Consider the following 17,957-nt stretch of genomic DNA (forward strand, 5'->3'; position numbering starts at 1 on the left):
GACTCTGATGAATAAGCAGTATTACATAATGATTATATACCAATTATCCACACTCACATATCATTTTAACACACGTATGTTGTGTTAAACCAAATTCCAAGGCAAAAATATTTTGCTAAACACAGTTTATGCCCAAATAAATTCCCTCTCCTCCCAAACACCTCCAAAGAAGCTTATTTTACCCCAATGCTTGTTAATCTCTATTAGATGGATTTGATCCCTAAGTACAGAACCTCAGTATTCAATATTATTTCCCAAGGAATCTGTTGCTCTAGTCAATATCAACAATGTGGCCCTTATTTAGAGTCTACTGTCAAATATAAGGTCATCTAAATTCTCCTTCCTGATCTGCTGGTCTCATTTTCTATAAATCTATCTTCTACACTGTTTCCAAAGTAATCTCTAGGACCCACGTCAGATTATGTCACTCCTGTAAATAACATTCATTAAGATCCACAGGCCTAATTAGAATTCAAAGGGCTCTGGGAGGACACCCTAGGATTTGGGGTGGATGCCTTTAAGGCCACTACGGGGGATTAGAAGACAGGCAGCCACACAGGGACCTGCTACTATGTCAACCAGAGCAATTCTATGTTGTACATCTAACTATTTTGTGTTCAGTGGACTATTTGGCATGTAAAAACCAGGTCTCAATTATTTTTTCTCCTATCTTTTCTCCTAATATTATTTAACCAAAAATTGTTTTAAAAAAATAAATCTTAATTCCCATGAATTTATTTCCTTACATGGAATTTATATATTTATTAGAAGAGCTGACTAAATTCCTAAATAGCTTTATACAAAAATCTTAGAAAATAAAGACAGATCCTTGGAAACACCTTGTGGGAACATGGGACCAGAATACAATATCTTTTTGTGAACTTTTAAGTCTGAAAAGAACAGTAAAAGAAAGTTGTCATTGTTTTGAATTAGCTACCTTTTAGCTTTTTTTTAGATTGCATGTTTAATGATTATCAGGAAATTTAACTGTAACATTTAGATTATGAAACTGACATAAAACATCACATAAGACATTTAGGTCTTTAAAGACCTTAGGTCTTTAAATAATAATCTTTTGAATTTAGCCTCAGACTTATTTGAAAAAAAAGTATAAAAAAGCTAGCCTTTTCAGAAACAAAACTTTTATTGCTTTACTACTGCCCTCTAGTGAATTATCAGAAAATCTACAAGGCTAAAGAGATTATATCCTTTAAAATGCTTCTAGGTTGGTCATAATTGCCTCCAATCTTATTTGTTCAAGTTCCAGAAATAAATCACCATATGTATTAAATCTAAAATGTTTGAAAGAATACATCAAACTACAAACATTTCTTTTTTTTAAGGTAATTTTTTTTAAAGATTTTATTTATTTGTCAGAGCTCAGAGAGCGCATAAGCAGGGGGAGGGGCAGGCAGAGGGAGAAGCAGGCTCTCTGCTGAGCAAGGAGCCTGATGCGAGGCTCCATCCCAGGACCCCGGGATCATGACATGAGCCGAAGAGAGATGCTTAACCAACTGAGCCACCCGGCATCTCAACATTTCTAATACCCTCTTACGCAGCCCACTTTAGAACAGCACCTTTTCCCTATGTACCTCTCTAATATCTAGAATAATAATTTCCAACCTGTGATCCTTGGATTACTGTAAAGGTTCAACACCAAGCACTACTTGTAGACTGCGTTAAGTGTCTGGCATATATTTGTAACACCTATTATTCAAGGACATGTATGAGCTTATGACTAATGAAACAATTCATTAAACACATACTCAGTTAAGATTTCTCCTTTAAATATTCATTGATTCCAAGACACATATATATTTTCTTACATTTAACATTACTGAAATTTGGATGTATCTTATAATCACCGGCTATACAGAAGTCATGACATAGCTGTCATTACCTGCATGGTCAGAAATTTGGTCACAGCTGGTTACATTATAGTTACTTCTCTATTTGAATTACATGCATTCTTGCTACCACGACTGAGTTTAACTGCCACTTAAAATGTCTTTAAGATAGTACTGTGATTTGACATTGAAACAAAAAGTTAACGTGTAAGGAGAAAGAGAACAAAGGAGCAAATAGTAAAGCAAATATTTATTGAAACAAGGAGCAGGGGTACCTGGGTGGCTCAGTCGGTTAAGCATCTGACAGTTGGTTTCGGCTCAGGTCACGAGACGGAGCCCGCATGGGTCTCCACACTGAGCACAGTCTGCTTAAGATTCTCTCTCCCTCTGCCCCTACCACATGTGCCTGCTCTTGCTCTCTCTCTCAAAATGAATACAAAAGTCTTAAAAAAAAAAAAAGAAAGAAAGAAAAAAGGAGCATAATTCCGTATTTTCTTACAAAGCAACAACCAAGGGCTTTATAAGCTTAAGGAACATACCCAAAGTAAAAGCCATTTTCCATTTGCCCTTCACATGGCAAGACAAGAAACAACAACAAAAACAGCTTACAGTTAACAAATGGGTATGTTAGCAGCTTCAAAGAAAATTCTTAAGACAAGAGTGGAGGACTTAAGAAAAGCTGCATCATCAATTCTCTTGACAGCATAAAAGAAACCACCTTGTAGAGTAAAACATGGGACATGGATAACCAATTTAAAAAAGTGATTCAGAAGACTTAGATCCCAAATGTGAAGTTTTAAGGAACACCTTTCCAATATATTTCACTCATATTTTCCTTATTATGTATAATATGAGTTTTTAAAAAGTATTTACAGAAGTAAAAAAAAATAGAAGTATTTATATAAGTCTAAAAAATTTGCACTAAATATAAAACAAAAATTATGAATGATAAGAAAGCACAGGCAGGTACATCTTACAATCAGTGGCATAGATTCAATGAAACATAGTACCACATGGAAGGCTGAAAAATTTGACTTTTAAAGAGCATTTCTTTCTTCAAAGATGACTGAAAACCGGTGCTCCATTTCTATTTCTGAATCCTTAATTTATCACTTTAACTTTCTTTAATCTATTACTTTATATTTTCTATGAAATGTATCTGTATTAGTATAATGTTATGTGTGTGTATATGTGTGTGTGTGCGCATATAAATATATATATGTATGTACATACAACATGGTCAAGTTTTTACTGAAACGTGTATATAATAAAAAGTTCAGTAGTCATTGTTTCTATAGGCACTTCATTGGTCCATAGGATACATTTTGTATGAAAGTATCATTATTCAACATTTCCCCACTTGGTGGCACCAAAAAATTAAACTATCTACATAAATATTTGTGTCTAGAGGTTTTATTTTTTTTTTATTTAAAAAAGTAGCATTCCCTTTAGATTTAAGATGAAAACAATAGGCAAGCTGTATGTTGTCTGACATTCTTCTAATATTGAGTGCCTAATTATTGGCTTATCCCTTAAGACATGGTAGAGTAGATATAATCTTGGTAAAATTTAAATAATCAACTAGTTTCTAAACTAAACAATAATGGGTAGCTAAGAAAATCACACTCTACTGACATGTTACAATAACTTTTCTGGTCTCAATACTAACAGAGAGTCTATGGTGGACACAACTTTATCTTTAATAATTAGTTCTTTACACTCAGGGTCAAAGAACTCTAAGTATTAACTTCCCACTTTGGGAACTTTAATTAAAATTAATCTCTTGGGGCGCCTGGGTGGCTCAGTTGGTTAAGAATTCGACTCGATTTCAGCTCAGTTCATAATCTCAGGGTCATGAGACTGAGCCCATTTTAGGTTCAACACTGAGGGTGGAGCCTGCTTAAGTTTCTCTCCCTCTCCTCCTGCTCCTTCCCCTGCTTGGGCATGCATGCACTCTCTCTCTCTCTCACAAAAAAAAATAAATAAATCTCTTGTGGTCCCATGAATATATACTGTACCCTCTTTCCATACTCCCCCATGTGAAAAGCTCAATTCTCAAGCTTTTCTATAACAAGTTAGGACAAAAATTTGTATCTGCAAGCAAATATGATAATTAGTACTATTAACCAACCTCTCTACAATAAAACCAGCAATCTAAAAACAGTTGATGTTCGACTAGCTTTTTAATAAAGTTTGAGTATTAATGGCCCATTTTTACAGATGGGGAAGCTAGGGTTCAGATATTAGATTTTACATAAAGACTTTCACTCATGACTAGCACTCAGGTATAAATGCCATGCTCTCCCCTTAAACAGGGTCTCCTCTATACACACTAGATAGTAAAACCGGCCAGACTGGTTTGGTAGCAAAACATCCTTCCACTGAGCACATTTTGTGCTATTCAAATGATGTTTGTCTATCCATCCCCTCCCCCAAGTAACTACCACCCAACTTTGAATACCTCCTTTGACTTACTCATCTCTTCATAAACCACCTTCTCAATGATCATGACACAACTGCTATTAGCATCTGGTTTACTTTCACTGCAAGATGTGGAAAAAGCTGTGAATTATAGTTTAAACCATACTAAACTGTGAATACTCAACAATTTGAGCTACTAGTGACTACTGGGTGACCAACAAATTCCAAGACTTGGTAAATTTCTCAATTAAATCCTAATTAAATCTTAATTAAATCTTATTAAACATTATTCCCAGTTTAGAAATGAGCAAATTTAGATAATAAAAGTAGTTCAAGAGACCCACAGACTTAAAAACAATCTACATTTAAGACTCTCCACCAAGGATCACATTGTATTGCTTATGCTACTTAAAAAATTTAACTCCTAGATAATATGACCTTACTATGCTGTTACATTGGACCCTTTCCCTGGGCTTAGGACTTAAGGGACCCCTCCCTACCTATTCAGCATACCTTCTATGTTTTTCAGGTTCCCAACCTAGGCCCCATCATAAAGTCCTCTGTTTATCAATGCCTTCTGCATATCTAAAAAAGATATCTAAGGATATCTTAACTAAGTCAATATGATTATTCTATTTAGTTTGATTATTTAAATGATAATCTTCACAGTTTGAGTGAGAGTAATATAAAATATTAGTTCAAAATATTTACTTTACAATAATATCGTTCCTACAGGGAAGCTCTCTTTCAAAGAATTTTAATAATTTCACACACTTTTCCCACTCCCACTCATCACTGCCCCAGCTTATGTAATTCAGAGCCACCAGAGTAATAGCGTTAAAATGTTAGATCCTATTACTTCTCCATTTAAAACCTTCCAATGGTTTCTAATCTCAATCAAAATAAAATTCAAAATCCTAACCATGGTGCATAAGGCTCTACATAACAAAGCCTCTGGCTATTTCTCATCTCAACTTCAGCCATCCTTCCTTCCCCTTGTTAACTGAGCTCCAGCCACACTGGCTTTGCCTCTTTGCTATTATCTGAACACAGCATACATGTGCCTACCTCAGGATTTCTGCGCTTACTCTTCCTTTATGGCTGGCTCAGTCACTCTACTCAGGTTTCTGTTCAAGTGTCAGAGAAGTGACTCCCGAACTTTATAGTAGAACCAGCCTCCAGTACTGTCTATTCCATTATACTGCGTTATTTTTTTCATAGCAAATACCATTTGACTATTGGAAGATAATCTTCCATGGGTCTCTCATTTCTGCACACCTTGCAGACCAGGCACAAATGCTCATTTTTTTCTATACTATCTTTTAAAGAATGTTTATATAGAAAAATAGCCTTGGAAAACAAAGACAGCATCTTCCTCTGGAGCAAAGGGCAAGCAGACTTACTGTCCATTGTAAAAGATTCAGCTTCCCTAAGTTCAAGGTCCTCTTCTTCTTCTTTTTTTTTTTTTTTAAATCTTTTTTTTTTTTTTAAGATTTTATTTATTTATTCGACAGAGATAGAGACAGCCAGCGAGAGAGGGAACACAAGCAGGGGGAGTGGGAGAGGAAGAAGCAGGCTCATAGCGGAAGAGCCTGACGTGGGGCTCGATCCCAGAACGCCGGGATCAGCCCTGAGCCGAAGGCAGATGCTTAACCGCTCTGCCACCCAGGCGCCCCTCAAGGTCCTCTTCTATATCAAAGTACCATCTGGTGCATTTCACACTGCCCCACGGGCGGGAAAACAGCACAAGAAAATGCTAATGCTAGGGCTACTGTTATTGCTGTAATATAAAGGTCTTTGTCTTTGACCCAGAAGTCTTGCATCTTCAGAACCACAGAACTGTGGCAGGCTACAAGTAGGGTAAAATCTTAGACCCTTCATTGTTCTTGACCCTTAGACCTTACCTACTGGTTTCCTCTTTTTCCATTTGTTTCTCCTGACTAATCTTTTACCAACTGTTATATACTCATTTTCCTATAGTTTTCAAAGCACTTTTACACAGTATCGTTTGACTTTCAAAAATCTCTAAAAGGCATTATTTTTTTATTCTCTTTAATGGGAAAGACACTGACCCAGGAAGGTCAAAAAACAAATGCAAAATCACCTTAACACATCAATCACAGAATAGCAATTAGAGTCCAAGTTGAACTCCTAATTTGTTGTTAATTTGTGCCTGCTTCTTAAAAGACAAAGAGGGGTGCCTGGGTGGCTCAGTTAGTTAAGCATCCAACTCTTGATTTTGGCTCAGGTCATGATCTCAGGGTTGTGGGATCAAGCCCCATGCTGGGCTCCACACCAGGCATAGCGCCTGCTTAAGATTCTCTCTCTCTCTCTTCCTCTCTCTGCCCCTCACCACCCCACTCACACTCTTTCTCTCACCAAAAAGAAGGAAAAAAAAAGACAAAAAAATAAGATAGCACACATATATTCTGTGAGATGGAAGGATAATTACCCACTAATAGTATGACAAATTCCTTATGCAGTAATCCATGGACAAAATGCCAATAAATAAAACGGAGTATCCAAATAAGCACCTGACAGATATTAAAATGCATGTATTTTAGATTGCTTTTATTCTAAATGATAACCCTCGAATAATTATGTAACAAAATTAGATTCTGCTATCACAGTAAAAGCCCATTTCTTTCATGTCTAAAGAAAGATATATTGGAACAATACCCAGAAATATTTTCCTTATAACCAGTATTTCCCATTTCTGCAAGGATTAGGAATCCTGTAAACATAAACTCAATCTGAAAAGGTTCTAGATAAGATTCCTACACTACTCTCTTTCAAGAGGTAGGTAAGAAGCATTTATTGTTGGTTTTTCCTCAAATTAGAGCAAAAAACTCAAAAAAGCAGACTGCACACAAGTTTGGCAGGCTATGACTCATAACTTACTATCTCCAGAAAGACTGAAAAAAAAAAACAAAAAACAATGTAGCCTCTCAGAGTGTAAGATTAGATTCTATATACTAAGGAAATGCCATGTTATATAAAATATCTAACGTTAAAAACTCTATATACCCAAGTAGGATGAATTTACTGCATCAGTAAAAGATACTGATCTACAGTTCAGAGTTCTAATATGCTTATAAATCACTACATGTACTACTGCATAATATATAATCATCTTCAAGGTTCACAACTTATAAAATTTGTTTCTGAATATTAAATTTCAAAGATACAGATAAAATGATTTAACTAAGTAGTTAAAAATTTACCCTCCTCTTCAGTAAAGAAAACTTAAGAAAATGAAGCAAGTACTAAAATATTAAAGAGGAAAATATAATTAAATTGAATACATGACTAAGGTAAAACGAAATTGCTTCATAAAGTAATTTCTTAATTTTAACTCAATCATCACCATTACACTTACTGTGTAAGTTATAGCTGCCAACATTCCAATCAAGGTCAGAGAACTAATAGAAAATGACAATGCAGCTAAACCATCTGCAAAGGAAGCAGAACTTTGTTAAAAATGTACACATTTACTATTCAAATGTTTATATGCAAAAAATCAATATAAAGATATAAAAACTGGGTTTCTTATACATTCTGAAGGAATACACCCAATGTATATTACCTCATCTTTGAAGTGTCAACTCCAAGTGGAGAAAATCTACACCCAACACAGGGCTCAAACCCACAACCCTGAGATCAAGAGTTGCATAATTTATTGACTGAGCCAGCCAGGTGCCCTGAGAAAAGAGTTTTTAAAGGGCTCTTCGCAAATTGATTCACAAAAGATTTTTTGAACTAAGATTTTCCTTCTTTCACTTCTTAAAATTAAAGAGAAAAATTATCTAATTATTGAGCCTAAAAAGAAATCAGCAAAATATTAGATGCTCAAAAGGTGGCAAAAAAAACTGTCCTATGCTTTCTGAATGGCAGTCCTTTAGAAATAACATTACATAGGAAAGCCACTGACACTGACTACTTCTCTTCCCTCTGTCCTCAATCCTGACACTCCTAGTTTCTTTCTTAATTTTCAAATAAGTTTTCACCACATAGCCTAAAACCAAATCTTAAAGAGTTTTATTTCATTCTTTAATTTGAAAGGAGCTAGACTGTCCATCTGGAAGGAAAAAAACAAAACCAAATAAAAAGCAAACACAAACAGAAGATAAATTCAAACAAAGTACCAACACAAGAATACTATGTTAACAAGTTAGACATAGTAAATTATTTAAGAGAGGCCAATAAGTCAGAGGCAAGAGTGACACTTTTAAATAATTATACTAGATTATATAAAGAAATACTGTGTAAATTTGAATATTCATAAATGGGAGTAATACTATTTTTTTCAGTTTTAATACAGGTCCCATTGAACCTGTTTTGATCTATTTAAAACACAGTTCCTGTGGAACCAAATATAATTTTAATTTAATGTATATTAATCTTTCATGAATAACGATAAAATTAGAATCATTTATCTTCTTAAAACTCATTTCTCAGTTTTATATAACACCTGAAGAAAGCAAATTATTAAACAAATTCACAAACTATGCAACGCTAAATTTTAAGCCTTCATTTTGTAAAACTAAAATATTAGATTTTATAAAATCAAAGACATTCTGATGCTATTACCTTCTTGATCTTACTAGAATTATCAACAGAAAGGGTTCATAAAACTAGGAGAGGTATGGGGCGCCTGGGTGGCTCAGGTCATGATCCCAGCGTTCTGGGATCGAGCCCCACGTCAGGCTCCTCAGCTATGAGCCTGCTTCTTCTCTCCCACTCCCCCTGCTTGTGTTCCCTCTCTCGCTGCCTCTCTTTAAAATAAATAAATAAAATCTTAAAAAAAAAACAGAAACAAAAAAACAAAACTAGGAGAATTGTGCCTGGGTGGCTCAGTCGGTTAAGCATCTGCCTTCAGCTTAGGTCATGATCTCAGGGTTCTGGGATAGAGCCCTGTGTTGTGCTCCCTACTCAGGGAGTCTGCCTCTCCTTCTCCCTCTCCTTCTGCCCCTCCCCCTGCTCGTGCACTCTCTCTCTAATAAATAAATCTTAAAAAAAAAAAAAACTGGGAGAGATCTAGTATTTAGCTGACAGCAATTTTAAGGTACTATCACTTATAAAACATATCCCATTATCAGAAATAAAAATTGTGGGAAAACATGTACCCTACAACTGATAAAATGGAGTATTATGTTAACATATTTGGCCAATCAAAAAAGTTAATATTACTAATACCTATAAGCAAAATGTACTCTAGAATATGGTGCTAAAGATTTGAGATAAAAGTAATAATGTTAAGACTAAAGAGCATGAGATTACAGAAATTAGAATAATGCTTCCTATATAATTACCACTTCAAGTTATACTAATACTCAAAGACTAGTATAATTTAATGTTTAAGGCAGAAGAGTAGTTACTCAAGAGGCCTGAAGGAGTTAACTATGAGAAAAGAAGTAATTTACTTCTCAGTAATGGGATCAGGTACATAAATCCTGACAATTCAGTATTAGAAGATGCCGGACTGCTATCCTAGTTCTTGCTAGTATCAGCAAGATATTAATGGACCACAATTTACACAATCTAATCTTAAGTGGAAAGCAAGAAAATTAAGATATTGTACAGCAAGGACTCCAAGACTTAATTCAATCATCATTTAATATTATATCTGGATAAAGAAAAAGAAATGCTGATCAAGACTGTATAGTACTTATTAAAAACAATAAATACAAAAGCAATAAATGTTTTTCAGGTTTATAAAATAAATATTCTAGGTTTCTTTGAAAATAAAGTTATTACTAAGCTTAAATGCACATGAAATTCTGAGTAATAAGATACACATTCTTATGTGACATCAGTTTCTAATATCAACCGTATGTTTCAATGATTGAGCATCTTTCTTAACCTCCTGAACCTGCCTATTTTTTTTTTTCCTTCTAAAAACCTAAGTCACACTGATACAGTTAAGGAAAACTTCTGGAAAAGCAATTCCAAAATGTTTTGGTGAGGTAAATTTATAATAAAATATTATTTCATTTATATGAAACCTCTGTATTTTATATTCAACATAAAAATTACTTACTGATGATCAAACAGCAATAGGTAGTTCTCTCATTGATTAAAAATTAAAAATAAAAAACAATATATCAAGCACATTCCTTTAACATATTCCATATAATCCCAAGTAAATTAACAAACACATAGAAATTATAAGACCTTCACTGCTAAAATACTTTGAAGATTATATTCTTGTTTCAACTTGGTAATTGTATGAAGAGACTTAATTACATAATAGCTAGAAGTGAGTCTTAACAACACAAGGCTCCCAATTTTTCTACCACACTTTTAACCACAAGTCAAAAGAACGGTGAGGTTAAATTCTTAACACTGTAAAAACAGACTACTGAGGAAAGTCCCAAGAGTCATAAAATATGAACTATTATGAATATTTTTTAAAAAGAATACTTACGACTACTTCCAAGTTCTTCAAACAGGAACTTCACTTTTTCCCACTCTGTAGAATTTTTGTTATTTGGTACATTCAGAGGAACAAAAGCACTACAAAAAAGAAAATAAATCTGGTTAATGGCTGTAAAGATAAAAATTTAAATAAAAGGCAATGGTCTAAAACTCAATTCCTTTTTTTTTAAAGATTTTGTTGATTTATTTATTTGAAAGAGAGAACAAGAGAGCACAAGCAGGGGGAGAGGCAGAGCGAGAGGGAGAAGTAGGCTCCCTGCTGAGCAGGGAGCTGATAAGGGGCTGGATCCCAGGACCCTGGGATCATGACCTAAGCCAAAGGCAGATGCTTAACCAACTGAGCCACCCAGGCGCCCCTCGAAAACTCAATTTCTAGTAATTTTTTTAACCAAAAATCAACTGCCCCCACCACACACTCACAAATTAACAAATCAAATCGCACCACATACAGAGGGGTGTGATAAGGTTTCCTATCTATGTGTTTACCATATTATAAATTTATTTTAATAGTTTTATTACTGCATTCAATATACCTAGTTTCCTTTGTAGTCCTATGTATTTTTTTTTTTGCATTTAGAATATTTTGAGAAGGAGCCATAGGCTGAAGATGATATTTTAAAAAAGGCCCATAGCACAAAAAAGGTTAAGAATTTCTGTATTAAATCAGAACGACAGAATATAAATATATGTAATAATTTCAATATATTTATATGCATAGAGAAGAATAGAAAGGAAATATACCAAAATGAACAGTAAATACCTTATTGTGAGACTAGGAGTAATTTTTACTTTCTTCCTGGCATTTTTTTTTATGTCATTCAAGATTCTAACCAAATACATAATGAAAGTAGTTTCTATTTACTTTTCAATCCACAGCTGAAGGGGCATCATAAAAATAACAGTGACAGCTTCCTAGGACTTACTCTAGATGCTTAAACTGGGATAAAATAGCAGACAGACAGAGATGAAAGAAAGAAAAGAAAAAAGAAAAGAAAAGAAAAATGGAAAGAAGAAGTAATCAAGAAAAAGGAAAGAGAAAGGAAGGAAGAAAGTGGGTATCACGTTAGTATCTAGTCAGAAACAAGATTAAGGTAAAGGTCTAGGTATCCCTTAAATTGTGTATGTGGAGAATCAAACAGAAATGTAAGAAAATGACTCCACTGCTACCTCCTTTCTAACCTAATTTTAATTGTAAACAAAGCACAAAGATCTATCCTCTTTTGTAAAGAGGAAATATTAAATGAGATCAACAATATAGTAAGTACCTAATAACGTGTGCAAGTAAAACAAAGTAATCATTCTTTTTTTTTTAAACCCTTACTCCTTGGTACTACTGATACTTATTCTTAAAAGAAGATGAATGGTCAGAGCATGTCAGGAGGTTATTTAAATTTCTAACTATTTGCACTGATGTGCATTTACTACACTCTTAATATTGGAGACTTATTTCACACCACTTTCAGAAAGAAAAGTGATCACTCGCACAGAGTTAGAGCAATAAATATAAAAAGTTCATCACTGCTCTGGCCATAAGACCAAAAACAAATAAAAGCAGTGAGGTGGAATTAAAAACAACAACAACAACAACAACCTCTTGCGAATTATACTTCTATAATGATATTAACTTATTTATTTGCATTTGAACAAAAGTATAAACCAAGCCAAAAAAAACAAAAACCTACCTATATAATATCCCTCTATTTTATTTGGACAGTTGTTTTTTTTTTTTTTTTACAGATAAATATATTTTTTGAAAAGTTTATTTTGAATTTGTTAGTTGGGAATGACCAATTCTATGAGTACGGGAAAAAAACTTCTATTTTGTACAAAATATCACCGATTTTACTCTTAAAATAGAAATATGTATTAAAAATATCTAAAAATAGTATTCATACTTAGAATATTTATTATCTATGTCAATTTTAGGTAACCAAAGTTCTGCCCAGTAGGGGAAGAAAATTAACTCTTAGTTGTTGATGACACTTACATGTTCAAACTCTTGAGCTGGACTCTTCAGCAGTTCAAAATTTAACAAAGACCTTTCCATGACAAAAAAAATTTTTCTTTGTTTTAAAGGTCAAATGACCCAAACTACTGTCAGAATGACTTCAGGAAAATATTTATTTTGAGGAGATCCAGCAGAGTTAACATCTTAGCACTTACTTTTATGTAGGAACTAGAGGGAGTAACAAAAGTACAAACCCCAAAGCAAGGTTCTCCTCAAGTAGGAGAATCTTGTCACCAGGATTGTACAATCTAAGAAACAGATGTGAAATATTTTCACATAAACTAAGAGAAACATCTACAGGCTGAATTCAAGAGTTATAACTAAATTCATCTATATATCCTGAACAATAATATTCGAAATATTTCACAACCAATTTGGCAAAGATACAAACTCATTAACAGACACACTGGCCTTAATTCTGGAAGACCCTGCTGAGCCAGGCTTTACCCTTTAAATGGGCCCAGCATGGGGTAAGAAGACTCAGGAAGAAAGAGCAGCAGCTGACTGATACACAAGCATTCAACCTCTTAACAACCCGAAGGGGCAAACTAATGTTCACTGGCCAAATGTCAGCCTGTAGACAAAGACCTATAAAGAGAAAGGAATATCTCCCAACAGATGCAAAGGCAACTAAAACTAAAGTCAGATGTGTCTTGAATATAGATACAGCAATTGTGATGAGATGGCAGCATTTAATAAGGTTATCAGACATTTACTGAATGATGATGACAGTAAAGTAACCAGGAGTAAGAGTATAATAAGATCTGTGTGGTAGAGGGGCGCCTGGGTGGCACAGCGGTTAAGCGTCTGCCTTCGGCTCAGGGCGTGATCCTGGCATTCTGGGATCGAGCCCCACATCAGGCTCTTCTGCTATGAGCCTGCTTCTTCCTCTCCCACTCCCCCTGCTTGTATTCCCTCTCTCGCTGGCTGTCTCTATCTCTGTCAAATAAATAAAAAATCTTTAAAAAAAAAAAAAAAGATCTGTGTGGTAGAAAATACAGATATTTTCTCAATCTCAATCTCTCTCAAAAATAAAAATGCATGGGGGCGCCTGGGTGGCACAGCGGTTAAGCGTCTGCCTTCGGCTCAGGGCGTGATCCCGGCGTTATGGGATCGAGCCCCACATCAGGCTCCTCCGCTATGAGCCTGCTTCTTCCTCTCCCACTACCCCTGCTTGTGTTCCCTCTCTCGCTGGCTGTCTCTATCTCTGTCGAATAAATAAATAAAATCTTTAAAAAAAAATAATAAATAAAAATAAAAATGCATAAAGAGAATCTTGGCTTTCAAAAACACACCATACTAGATCAAGATAAGACCTGGAGCCTCAAAAAGTTATAAATTTCTCTTCAATCTTAAAAACAGTAAAACTGAAAAACCGCTTAGTAAAAATACTTTATACCCAATCTGACTTACTCTATTAGTTTAATACAGATTATCTCTTAAGGAAAAGACAAAGGAAAGGCTAACAAATTTCAGTAGATATGAAACTGAAATGATAAATTCAGTGGAACAGAAAATAAGATTTTCACATCTTACACCCAATCACCAGTCATATTTATCTTCCAAATAGCTTATCAGTTCCTTCCTCTCTGCTCTCTCTGTAACTACTCTAGTTCAGATCCTCATCTGTAACCTGAACTATAACAATGATTACATGATTGGTCTTCCTATCTACCATGTAAAATATTTCATTTCTCCAACCCAACTCCCAAATGCCCCTTTCAAATGCATCCCTCATGGTGCTGTAACTCTCAGAATAAATTCATATATAATTACTTTCACACATTCACACACACACAAATGTATACACATCTTCACTGTCTTTCAATTTCTCAGCAGGATAAAACTCAAAATTTCTTAAACGCTCTTTATAAGACCCGGAGTCTACTTATGTGGCTAACATCATAGCCTGTCCCTTACCTACACAAACACCCGAAACATCACATCATATATTTTTTTTTAATTGAAGAGGGTGAGAGTTTAAATTCACATTATATGTAGGCCGCCTGGGTGGCTCAGTCAGTTGAGCATCTGACTTTTGATTTTGGCTCAGGTCATGATCTCAGGGTCCTGAGATTAAGCCCCTTGTCCAGCTAAGCACTGAGTATAGAGCTTGCCTGGAATTCTCTCTCTCTCTCTCCCTCCCTCGGCCCCTCCCCTGCCCCTCATGTGCTCTCTAACAAAAAAAAAAAAAAAAAAGAGGGGCGCCTGGGTGGCTCAGTCAGTTAAGCATCTGTCTTCAGCTCAGGTCATGATCCCAGGTGCCTGGGATCAAGCCCCACGTTGGGCTCTCTCCTCAGCGGGGAGTTTGCTTCNCTTGTGGCCCTCAAAAAAAAAAAAAAAAAAAAAAAGAGGGGCACCTGGGTGGCTCAGTCAGTTAAGCATCTGTCTTCAGCTCAGGTCATGATCCCAGGTGCCTGGGATCAAGCCCCACGTTGGGCTCTCTCCTCAGCGGGGAGTTTGCTTCTCCCTCTCCCTCTGCCTGCTGCTCTGCCTACTTGTGTTCTGTCAAATAATCTGCTTCTGGGTTTGTCTCTCTCTTTCCCTCCCCCGACCCCTCCCCTGCCCCTCTTGCAAGCACTCACTCTCTCTCTCTCTAGAAAAAAAAAGGGGGGGGGGGCGCCTGGGTGTCTCAGTCGGTTAAATATTTGTCTTTGGCTCAGGTCATGATCCCAAGGTCCTGGGATGGAGCCCCACATTAGGCTCTCTGCTCAGCGGGGAGTCTGCTTCTTCCTCTCCCTCTGCCTGCTGCTCTGCCTACTTGTGTTTTCTCTCTCTTTCTCTGTCAAATAAATAATCTGTTTCTTGGTTTCTCCTTTTTAAAAAAAATCCACATTATGTGTTTTATATTATTCTTCAAATATTCCGTGTTAACTGCAGCCTCTCAGCTAGTGTTATGGACTCAACTCATCCCTCTAAAATACATATGTTGAAGCCCTAACCACCAGTGTGATGGTATTTGGATATTGGGCCTTTAAGGAGGTAATTAAGGTCAAATGAGGTCCTAAGGATAAGGTTCTAATCCAATAGGATTGGTGTCCTTATAAGAAGAGGAAGAGAAACTAGACAGTTCTCTCTCCCTGCTAGCACAGAGTAAAATAAAGGCCATGTGAGGAGATAGTGAAAAAGCCTCCATTTACAAGCCAAGTATCTTCAGTAGAAACCAAATTTGCTGACACCTTGATCATGGACTTTTAGCCTCTGGAACTCTAGAACTGTGAGAAAATAAATGTTCACCACTGGGGTTTAAGCTACCTAGTCTGTGATATTTTGTTATGGCAGCCCAAGTAGATTGATACAGATTTTGGTACCATAAAGTGGATTACTACTGTAACAAACCTAAAAATGTGGCTGTCTCTTTGAAACTCAGTAATGAGCAGAGGCTGGAAGAGTTTTAAGATGCAAGCCAGAAAAAGCCTAGACTGCCTTGAAAGTGAAAAGAAAGGAAGGAGGGAAGGGAGGGAGGGAAGGAAAGGAAGGAAAGGAAGGCAGGCCAGCCCCAAATGGAGTCACTTATGCTAAGCCCCACCAAGATTTAATACCTAACCTAACAGCAATTTCTCCCAGGAGTGGAGTTAATCAGTAAGATAAGCTTAATAGGAAGGTGCCCTCAGGGAAGGTGACCTTGCTTGAAACAATTCCCTCTTGAACTTCCTTATCTCACCTCCTTCTACTTATAATAAAAATCTTCCATTTTACATAACTCCTTAGAGCTCCTTTCTACTTGCTAGATCAGATGCTGCCCAATTCACAAACTGCTGAAAAAGTCAACTAGATCTTCAAATTTACTCATTTGAATTTTGTATTTTAACAAAGAGGCTATTGATAAAAATATCAATGTGCAAGAGGGAGAACTCAAAAAGAAGAGTTATAAAGAAAGCCTCTGTTGTCTTAGAGAAGACATATATCATCATGAATAGAATGTTAGTAGAAATATGGATGCTAAAGGTCATTCTGGTGAAATCTCACATGTTATTGGAAACTAAAAGAAAGAAGATAACTTGTAACACAGTGGTAAGGACTTTGGCTCAACTGTTTTTTGTGGTTCTGTGGAAGGCAGAACTTTTAAGAGATGAAATTGGGTATTTAGCTGAGGAGGATTCTAACCAAAGTGTTGAAGGAATTGGTTGGTTTCTCCTTACTGTTTACAGTAAAATGTGAGAGGAGAGAAGTAAGGTGAAGGAACTCGTCCACCCATATTGTAAAAGAATGATGAAGCCTGTGCTAAGAGTGTGGCTGAACAACCATCTGATAAGGGGAGGAGTACGGGTTGAAACCATGGGTTTAATCAACCATCTCGGCAGAAGAAGCCAGGAATAGTGGTAGGATGATACTAGCAGGGACACTGCCAATTTGAAATAAAGGGAACAGAGATGGCACAAAATAAGGTAGGCTATGAGATTTTGGGGATTCTACAGGACAGGGTGACAGAATTATTTAGCTGAGAACATACTTTATCCTTCAACAAAAAGTATCCAAAAGCAATTCAGTTATCATCAGGGCTGCCATTCCCACCACAGGCCCAGGGGGCAAGGCTGCTTCCTCCTCGGTTTCCTCTGTTGTGGCCACCAGGCAACTACTACAAAGAGTCGAGGGGGAAGGACCTATGCCCAGAACCAAGAGGGCAGGGTCACTACCTAGGACCACGGTGGTGACCCTACCACCTGCCCCTCCGTGGGCCTGGAGAGCAGAGCATCCAACCAAAGATGGTTATTCTTGAGTCTTAAGATCTAATATAATTTGCCTTGTTAGGTTTTGGACTTGCTTGGAACCCATTACCCCTTTTTTCTTTCCAATTTCTCCCTTTTAGAACAGAAATGTCTATCCTATGCCTGCCCTACTATTCTATCTTTGAGGCACATAACTTGTCTGGTTTCACAGGTTCACTGCTAAGCAAGAATTCTGACTCAGGATGAATCATACTTCAGGTCTCACCCATACCTGATTTAGGTGGTATTTTGATGAGACTTTGGACTCAGAGGACGCTCAATTAAGACTTTGGGGGCTGCTGGGATGGGATAAATGCATATGCAAATAAAGACATGAATTTTGGGGGACCAGAGAAAAACGTTATGCACTGAATCTGTTCCCCAAAAATTACTGTTGAAGGCCTAACCCCCAATGTAATGGCATCTGGACCCTAGTCTGATGGGATTGAATCCCTTTAGGAAGAAGAAGAGACACAAGCGAGCATTCTTTCTCCCAGTGAGAGCACACAGGAAAGCTCATGTAGGACACAGTAA

General features: G+C 36.3%; 1 protein-coding gene across 1 annotated transcript in view; it reads right to left on the reverse strand.

Moving 5' to 3' along the window:
• Positions 1 to 17,957, reverse strand: part of LMBRD1 (LMBR1 domain containing 1) — a 117,278-nt gene that overhangs the window by 60,619 nt on the left and 38,702 nt on the right. The window contains exons 6-7 of the mRNA XM_034647929.1: positions 10,696 to 10,784; positions 7,648 to 7,721 (exon numbers count right to left, since the gene is read on the reverse strand). Coding sequence (XP_034503820.1) covers positions 7,648 to 7,721; positions 10,696 to 10,784 — 163 coding nt within the window. The remainder of the gene's footprint in view (positions 1 to 7,647; positions 7,722 to 10,695; positions 10,785 to 17,957) is intronic.

The sequence above is a fragment of the Ailuropoda melanoleuca genome, chromosome 19, assembly GCF_002007445.2.
Source record: "Ailuropoda melanoleuca isolate Jingjing chromosome 19, ASM200744v2, whole genome shotgun sequence".
NCBI lineage: Eukaryota > Metazoa > Chordata > Mammalia > Carnivora > Ursidae > Ailuropoda > Ailuropoda melanoleuca.